The sequence below is a fragment of the Vespa crabro genome, chromosome 21, assembly GCF_910589235.1.
Source record: "Vespa crabro chromosome 21, iyVesCrab1.2, whole genome shotgun sequence".
Taxonomy (NCBI): Eukaryota; Metazoa; Arthropoda; class Insecta; order Hymenoptera; family Vespidae; genus Vespa; species Vespa crabro.
The window spans coordinates 2,029,799-2,040,285 of NC_060975.1; the positions used below are offsets into that span (position 1 = coordinate 2,029,799).

General features: G+C 26.3%; 1 protein-coding gene across 1 annotated transcript; it reads right to left on the bottom strand.

Moving 5' to 3' along the window:
• Positions 1–3,397: 3,397 nt before the first annotated feature.
• On the bottom strand, positions 3,398–10,322 carry LOC124431568. The gene is made up of 12 exons (XM_046979638.1): positions 10,179–10,322; positions 9,960–10,076; positions 9,713–9,830; positions 9,360–9,621; positions 9,122–9,244; positions 8,912–9,002; positions 5,097–5,233; positions 4,893–5,025; positions 4,020–4,187; positions 3,807–3,926; positions 3,495–3,565; positions 3,398–3,401 (listed from the first exon to the last, which is right to left on the bottom strand). The coding sequence occupies exons 1-12, from the start codon at positions 10,320–10,322 to the stop codon at positions 3,398–3,400; spliced, it is 1,488 nt and encodes a 495-aa protein (XP_046835594.1).
• Positions 10,323–10,487: the final 165 nt, after the last annotated feature.

Consider the following 10,487-nt stretch of genomic DNA (forward strand, 5'->3'; position numbering starts at 1 on the left):
AGAATCACAGTTTCTCTTAATCTTAATCGCATTGAAATGATAGCACACTTACATTGTACGGGCTTAAATGAATAGTATAATACTTGATAATTGCGTTCATTGATGTACCCCAAACTGGAATAACTTTTAATATAACATCAATATCTTCCTTAGAAGTGTATAATTTTAGAAACTATAATTAAACATATGAAGTAAAATGTGAATCTTTTAATTGATATAATAATATGGTCTATATATATATATATGAGTGTATGATATGAGAGAAAAAGGGGAATCAATCACCTGGGGTAAATTAAATGATAGTAGCATTATATTAATGAGATAAACGCGCCATGAACGAGACTTTTGATAAGGCCACAATCCAAGAAAATATAAGAGAAGATAGTTACACTTATAAAAGCCACCCTCGAAGATATTCATATTATCATGTCAAAGACACGATAAATTCTAAACTAATCCTTCTTCTAAAGAGCATAATGGAAGTTACTCCTACTATATGGGGAGGAGAGGAGGGGGAGTTAGTTTCATATAAAATATTCAGAACCGTTCGTCATTCACCCACGACTAGTCACACGACTAGTCACACTTCTTAGATGTTACGTCAAGAGAATTTATATAGAACCTGTTATTATCATTCAGACATATACGATAATTAATAATATGATTGAACTTTTTTTTTTATCATTTTCATTCTCTTTTACCCCAAGTATCATCGTACGTGTATTAAAAGATACTGTTTTAATTATATGTTAGTGATCCTCCGCGAAAAGGAAATATGTCTTTGTTAAAAGAGAGATTACAATTGAAAATATATAATTTTATCTTTTAAGGTAAGAATTCTAGCTATATCTTGTTGTTTACTTGATCCCTTGCATTTTCATTTTAATTTCAATACACGTTAGTTCAATAGTCACTGTTAGTACAGAAAATATCGATTCTTTTTATAAGACAATATATTTTATTTCAAAGATAAGAAAATTATTCTTATTACGATTTGATAAGTTTTTCTTTTCTCTCGTTAAATTATCGATTAATGATTGGATAGATTAATAAGAAGATTTTGGAAAGAGAAAATGAATTGTCTATTATTTCATTTGAAATTACCAATACAAAGAAAGGAAAAAAATATATATATGTATATATATATACGTATATATGATTCTAATTCAAATTTATTTTGTTACAATTCTAAAAGAATTCGAAACTATAGAACGATTAAGATTGTCCTTAATTATTTATAATTTATTAATAAGATTGTCTGATGATTAATGCAATGATAAAAGTATCGTAAAGTATGAGACAAAAGTTTATTTAACTTTCTTAACTTTGTCGGAGCTTTGTGTTGTGTCAAAAAAAAAAAAAAAAAGAAAAAAAAAGGAAGAAGAAAAAGAAATATCAAATCAAACATTTTGATAAATTTAAAAGAAATGTTTTTTTTTCAAATTCAATATTTACGTTTTCAAATAAACATCGTTACTGTCGTCTATTATTTTTTGTTTAGAATAACTTTTGTTTAGAAAAAATATGTGTGAAATCAATTGGACTATTAGAAAGGCGACATATTTGAAGACATCCATTGATTGTCATCTATCAACAATTAATAATTGTATTGTCAGGAAAAATTATTCAAATATATGAAACATCATTTTTAAAGAAAATATTGAATATATTAATGTTACTTACTCGATAAAAAGTAATACTTTTTGTCATGATAAAAGAAATCAGAATTATTTTGTGCTAATGAAAATTTAATAAATGGTCTTTTTCTTTTCAGCTTTTATGCACGTGAGTTCGAATAAGTGTCAGGAAAATAAAGTGATGTATACTACTGGTTGATTCATACTCATTGCACATACTATACTCGTCATGATAAAAGTGTAGGACTCCGAAAGACCATAATTTTCTTCCCGCCTACATATGGATATATATGTAAAAAAAAAAGAAAAAGAAAATAAGAACAGACAAAATATTGCAAACGTTGTGCATTATAATTTCTTTTGTTGATTCTTTTGACATCTGCTCAAAAATAACATTAAAAGATTATTGCAAATCGAAGAATTATGACAAATAATCAATCAATATCAATGGATAATACGATAAAAATTTTCTATTTTTATATAAGTCAAAAAATTATGTTGAATAACTACAGATAATTAATATTATTCATAACTAATGCGTTGATAAAATTACCATGAGATACGAACCAGAAGTCTGCAAAATCTTAAAAAAAGAAATATTATTATATAATAAATGAATGTAAAATATAGCAAGTCAATCTTCAAAATTTGTTTACCTTTGAAAAAGTTTCTAAACAAAATATAAATGTTTTTCCAGCAGTCAAATAACAAGGTTCTATACTTCGTCGTATTATTAATAACACTAATCTATGAATTTCAATTGGCGCTTTGTACCATAGACCATTATATCTATAAAAATGATAAATTTTTAAGATAAAAATTAATTAACAGTAACTTTTGTTTTATTATATCACGCTTACGCTTTAGTACGTATATCAGTACTGTAATCTATCATTCTTTGACCTGGATAACATATACATAAAAGATGAACAAACTGAGCACAAGAATAAGAAAAAAATTTAAATGCTTCTGATATTTTATCCAGCAACATTAATATCTATAATAATAAATATGAAAAAGGAAAAAGGTATATTTTAAATATAGAAATAAAAAAAAATAGAAACTTACTTGGAACATAGAAACGCTCAAACATATCAGTCCTATGGAAGATTGCATAAGAAAAGATACCGAATAACAAGATTCAATGAGTTCAGCAAATCTTTTAGAAAAATATATGAATTAATTAGTAGAGCGACGAACTCATTACATGCGTAATACCATTATCTATAATTTTTAATATTAATTTATATTTAAAGTAGTCTCATACTAACTCCAATGCTCTTTTATGATTTTTAATAGAACGTACTACGTTATCAAAAATCATTTTTCGTTTTTGATTATCCATTAAAATTTTAGAATCGATCTGATCGTGCAACAAGTGTTCCAGACGAAATCTACAATTTTATATGAAATTAATATTGCCATAAAATATAGCAGGAAAATTTTTATAGGAAAGAAGAGATCGTCTTTACCCTACTATGGCAAATAAACCGCATATATGTGAATTAAAAACCAAAAATAAACTATCCGTAGCAATGAGTATAGTAATTGCAATCGTAATTTCTATACACATGTGACAATAAATCTCATAGAAATATTCATTATCGTCGATGAAATAATAGGCTGTAATTATACTTCTTAATGGGCGAGACTCGTTCAAAGGTAGAATGACATCCATCAGACGTGGGAAAAGTGGCATAACAAGGAACATTATCATACATGTGTACATATATGCTATAAAAAAAAAAAGGTATCAATTTTCATCTAGCAGAAAAAAATTATTTTATATTAAATGTTTTTATATATTCACATGTATAAAAAAATGTAAAATATTTCCCTTCGTCGGCAAATTCGTGCATGATATTCATTTCCTCTTGTGTTTCCCATATTTTCCAATTTTTAGTAATATGTTTCAAAAGATACTGCATCTGCAAAGATAATTTCTACATTAAGAGTATACTTTACATTTATTGATACAATTATTAAAAAAAAAAAAAAAAAAAAAAAAAAAGAAAAAAAAAGAAAAAAAAAAGAAAAAAAAAGAAGAAAAAAAGAAAAAGAAAAAAAAACTATTATAAAAGAGTAAAATATCCATCAAAGAAACGGTACAATATTATTAGTTATTATTATATTACTTTTGGCTATTAAATTAATTAGAAGAAAACTTACTTCATTTCTCTGAATCTGATAGGTGTAATATTTAATAAGTATAATGATAAAACCACATATATTTGGTATAGTTTCGAGTATCACATCGATGTTTCCATTACAGGTATAAATCAATGCTACCTAATCGATAATCTTATAGTTATCAAAATAATTTAATTGAAATTTCGTTAAATGTACACACATACACATACACAATCATATATCTGTAAATACCTGTGTTATAACAAAAATGATAAATATAAAATTAACAATACATCTACGGAAACAACGATCGATCGAATTCTGATAAGGCCATTGTCCTACCAGCACTAATAAACGTTTATTGAATTTATAGTAATGATGCTCGAAACTATCCATAACGTTACGAAAGCGTAAAGCATTCTAAAGTTATCGATGTAAATGTAAGATACCCCTTTCACTGGGCGGATCAGCATAAAATAATCATAGCTTTTTTCTTATAGAGGATACCCTTCGTGTTATTTGCATATTTTATCACGTTGAACGAGAAACGAAATATTGACAGGTATTAATTTGCTGTCAGGTGACAAGAAGAAAAAATATTTCCTGATGGAAAAGGAAATTGAAAGTATGTAATTTTCTTTATCTACAGAAAATCTTCATACCTTCATTGTCTTCCTTAGACAAAGTTAAATTTATTATTTAATTGATTTTCTTTTTACGGATAAATTTATTCACTTGTTTTTATGTATACTCAGTAACGTTGTACTTTTATACTAACATAAGTTTTTAATTTATCATTTATTCATATCATTCAAATTAATACAAATTTAAACTAATTTTTAAGATAGAAGATCTTCATCAATTTTGAATAAAGAATTGTCAACGTCTAAGGATTATTGAAATTGATTAATCATTATCAACAAGTAAACGATTCAAAGTTTTATTATTATCTAAATAAAAATATTCTACTTAATAACTACAATTAATTAATATGATTGACAACTAATGCGTCGATACAATTACCATGAAGTACGAATCAGAAGTTTGCAAAATCTTAAAGAAGGAAAATTATTATATAATAAATGAATGTAAAATATAGCAAGTCGATCTTCAAAATTTGTTTACCTTTGAAAAAGTTTCTAAACAAAATATAAATGTTTTTCCAGCAGTCAAATAACAAGGTTCTATACTTCGTTGTATTATTAATAACACTAATCTATGAATTTCAATTGGCGCTTTGTACCATAGACCATTATAACTATAAAAATGATAAATTTTTAAGATAAAAATTAATTAACAGTAACTTTTGTTTTATTATATCACGCTTACGCTTTAGTACGTATATCAGTACTGTAATCTATCATTCTTTGTCCAGGATAACATATACATAGAAGATGAAGAAATTGAGCACATGCAAAAATCAAAAATGTAAGTGCTTCTGGTGGTTTGTCAAGTGACATTAATATCTACAACGTTAAATATAAAGAAGACATGAAATTTATTTTCATTATAGAAAAGTTTTAAGAAACTTGTACGAAGAAATAATATTTCCAATTGAATATTCCTTGAAAGTATGTAATTTTCTTTCTGAAAAACTTTAGACGTTTTGTAACATCCTCTGTACAAAATTGAAATTATTAATTCATCGATTTTTCTTCTTATGACTTAATACACTTTGTTACTTTATTATATATATAGTACTCTGTATGCATTTAGTCTCTTATAGCAACAAATGGTCTTAATTTCTTTTTCATACATTTATTTCCAGTTAATACAGATATAACAATAATATCAATCTAATCTTCATGGTCTTATTATGAAGAATTTATCAACACATAAGGATTATTAAGAATGATTGATCAATCCTAACAGGTAAGACGAAAATTTTATTTTTGTCCAAAGTAAATACAGTGTATTGAATAACTACAGATAATTAATATTATTCATAGCTAATGAGTCGATAAAATTACCATGAAGTAAGAGCCGGAAGTTTGGACGATCTTAAGAAAGAAAAATTATTGTTTGTTAAATGAACGTAATGTAGAAATGTTGGATTTTTTAAATTCATGTACCTTCGCATAAGTTTCTAAACAAAATACGAATATTTTCCCCCCAGTCAAATAACATGGTTCGATACTTCTTCGTATTATTAATAACATTAATCTATGTATTTCAATTGGTGCTTCGTACCATAATCCATTGTATCTATAAAACGATAGACATTTATTATAAAGTTTAATTAATAATAATTTTTTTTTATATTATATCACTCTTACGCATTAAAACGTATTTCAGTGCTATAATCTATTATTCTTTGACCTGGATAACATATACACAAAAGATGGACAAATTGACCAGTTCCAGAAATGACGAATCTAAATGCTTCTGTTTTGTTATCCAATAACATTAATACCTATAACAATAAATATAAAGAATGAAAAAATATTCTTTTTAATCTGGAAATAAAGAAGCAAAAACTTACTTGGAACAAAGAAACACTCACACCTATCATTCCCATAAAAGCTTGCATCATAAGAGATACCGAGTAAGAAGTTTCAATAAGATCAGCAAACCTTTTCAAAAAAGATTCGAATAAGATAAATAATCATCGAACTCATTCATGTTTAAGGTACTATATATATGTATATAATTTTATATGAATTTATATTATTATTATATTTATACTAACTCCAATGCCCTTTTATGATTTTTAATAGAATGTACTACATTATCAAAACACATCTTTCTTGTACGGCTATCGAATAAATGTCCCGAGTCAATCGGATCTTTAAACAAATGTTCCAGACGGTATCTACAATTTCATCTGGAATTAATTATCATCGTAAATTATATTTATATATATATATATATATATAAAAAAAAAAAGAAAAAAAGAAAAAAAAAGGAATCTTCCTTACCCAATTGCAGAAAACAAACCGCATATGTGTGAATTAAAAACCAAAAATAGAGTATCCGAAGCGATTATTACAGTAATTCCAATTATAATTACAATACTCATGTGAAAATAAATGGAATAAAAATATTCTTCTTCGTCAACGAAATAATAAGCTGTAATAATAGCTTTCAAAGGGCGAGACTCGTTCAATGGTTCAATGATATCCATGAGACGTGGGTAAAAAGGCAATATGAGAAACATTATCTCACTTATGGATATATATACTATAAAAATAATGTATTGATTTTTATCTAAAAAAAAAAAAAAAAAAAAAAAAACTAAAACAATCTTATTTCAACAAATGCTTACTTATATAGAATAATGTAAGGAATCTTCCTTCATTGGCAAATTTGTGCATGATATCCATTTCTTCTTGAGTTTTCCATATTTGCCAATTGCCAATAGTATGTTTCAAAAGATTCTGTATCTGCAACAATATCTTCTAAATCGGAATACTTTCAATTTATCGTTGCAAATGACAAAAAAAAAAAAAAAGAGAAAAAAAAACGATATAAGAAAATTATTTTAATAAAACTGCAATATTATTTTCATTTTAACTATCAAATTAGTTAAAAAGAAAAACTCACATTTTTTCTTTGAATCTGATACGTATAATATTTAATTGTTACAAGTAAACAAACAGTTAGAGATGGTATACTGTCAAGTATTATATCGATATCACTTCTATACTCATAAATCACTCCTATCTGTCAATAATTTTGTAGTTAAAACGATTATTGAGTTAAAACTCTTTTAAATACGAACGCGCGCCCGCACACGCATACACACCACACACATACACACACACAGCAGAGAAATATGTTAAATCTATTAATACCTGTGTAAAAAGAAAACTATAAATTGCAAAATTTACAATGCACATACGGAAAAAACGATCATTCAAATTCTGATAAGGCCATTGTCCTATCAGTACTAATAAACGTTTGTTGAGTTTATAGTAAGGGTGCTCAAAAGTGTCCATAACGTTTCGAAAGCGTAAATCATTCTAAAGATATCGAAGCAAGGACAAGCTCCCTTTTTACTGGGGCGGATTAACATAAAATAATCAGTACTTCTTCTTCTTGCAGAGAACCACTCTATCTATTATCTGTATATGTGTCTGATCGAAAGAAAAAAGAAATAAGGACAGGTACTAATTTACCTTCAACTTGTACGAAGAAATAATATTTCCAATGGAATATTTCTTGAAAGTATGTAATTTTCTTTTTGAAAAACTCAAGACATTTATCGTATACTTTATACACGATTGAATTTATTAATTCATCGTTCTTTTTCTTACAGATAAATGTACTCTTTTATCTTATTATATACTTAGTACCGTATATTCATTGTACTCTTAAACCAACTTCTGTTTGTAATTTCTTTTTTATATATTATTTCAGTAAATACAAATTAAATCCGATTTTAACAAGAGATTAGATTTTTATTATCTTAAAACAAGGTGATTGATAATGTGTAAAGAATATTAGGACGTGATTGATTAGTCGATACAAACACAAGTAGCTCTTTTTACACAACACAAAGCTCAATTTATACGTAAGTAATAACTTTGAATAACTATAAATAATTAAATATCATTGAAAGCTAATGCACAGATGATATTACCATGAAATACGAGGTGGAAGTTTGCACGATCTTTAAAAGAGAAATTGATATCTTTGTTAAATAGACAAATTTTTCAATGCAATTATTATTTTGTATTACCATACCGTTGAAAAGCTTTCGAAGCACAATACAAATGCTTTTCCAGCAGTTAAATAACAAGGCTGGAGACTTCTTCGGATTACTAATAATATTAAATTGTGTATTTCGATTGGTGCCTTGTACCACAGACCGCTATATCTATGAAAAGAAAAAAAAAAATTTATATAGAAATATATTAATAGTTAGAAAATATTTATTATCAATTATATTACTAACGCTTTAATATGTATATCGGTACTATAATCGATTATCTTTTGACCGGGATAACACATACAAAAAATGTGAACGATTTGAGCAGCCGCAAAGGCTATGTATCTGAACGCTTCACTCGATTTTTTCAAAACTATTATTATCTATAATATAGACGCAAATGATTAGAGTGATTGATGTGATATTTAAGAAGAAAAAAATAAATAATTAAATAAATAAAATAAAAAGAGAAAAGAAAACGATTATGACTTACTTGATATAAAGAAAGGCTCATACACACCAAACTCGAGCCAACTTGGGAAAGTAAAAAAAACGAATAAGAAGATTCAATGAGGTCAGCGAACCTTTTGAAAAACAAAAAGTAAAAAAAAAAAGAGAGAGAGAGAGAAACAAGAAAATACAAAAGAAACATTCTTAATCATAATTAAACATTTAATTACGTAATAATTGTTAATGTACTAACTCTAAAGCCCTTTTATGTATTTCAATGGTACGAACGACATTTTTGAAGCACATCCTACGAGAACGATAATCTAATAAATTTATCATATTCGTTTGATTCTTTAACAAATGTTCCAGGCGAAATCTGTAATAGATAGAATTATAAAAAAAAAAAAAGAAAAGAAATTATAACATAAAAAAAAAAAAAAAAAGAAAAATTAAGTACGATATAAGTGAACGTTTTATCAAATATTTGTTACCCCACTGTTGTGAATATACCGCAAACGTGCGAATTGAATATCAACAAAAGGACATCGTTCGATATTAACACTGTTATTCCAACAACGATCACTATACTCATGTGAAAGTAGATTGGAAAGAAATGTTGATCTTCGTCGATAAAATACTCGCTTTTAAATATAGGTCTCAAAGGCCGAGACTCGTTTAATGGTACTATTATATCCATGATAAATGGAAAAAATGGCATTAAAAGGAACAACGTCATGCACGAGTATATATATGCTATATAATAAAAAAAATAATATATATATATATATGTAATATTATTTAAGTAACAAACGTTAAATTAAAATTATATATACATATATCTCACACGTATAAAAAAAAGTTAACAATTTTCCTTCCTCGCTATATTTACGCATTATATCCATTTCCTCTTTGGACTCCCATAATTTCCAATGTTTTATTATACGTTCGAAGAGATTTTTAATCTATGAGAATAAAAAAAAAAAAAAAGAAAGAAAGAAGAAAAATTATATCGCACATTATATTAGTGTATATCTTGATTTTTTTTTTTTTTTCAACAGAAAGAAAAAGTGAATGTAACTATACGAACTCACATTATTTCTGCATATATAAAACATGGAATATTTGGATGTGATCGTTATCAATGATGTTATAGGTGGTATAATTTCTATCAATGTGTCAACATCTCCATTAGTGTATAACAATGATATCTGGTGTTACATTTATAAGAAAAATAAATATTTCATAAATGTACACATATTTATGTATGAACACAAATTAATGTATATTTATGAATGATATATGTTACGTACCTGAGTAATACCAAAACTAAACAACAGACTAGTCACAAAGCACATACGAAAACGTTGATCAAATTTATGCTGATAAGGCCATTGTCCTATCAGTAACAAGAGACGTTTGTTAAGTCTATAGTAAGGATGTTCGAAAACTTCCATAGTGTTTCGAAGAAAACAAACTATTTTGTAATAATCAAAGAAAGAAGAAAGGAATAAAGGATTTCACCTGTTGGATAGAATCAACATAAAGTAATCGAAGAGCTATATTTATTCAAAAATATGATTCTATAGTGCCAAAGAGAAAGGAACAAGTAACAATCATAT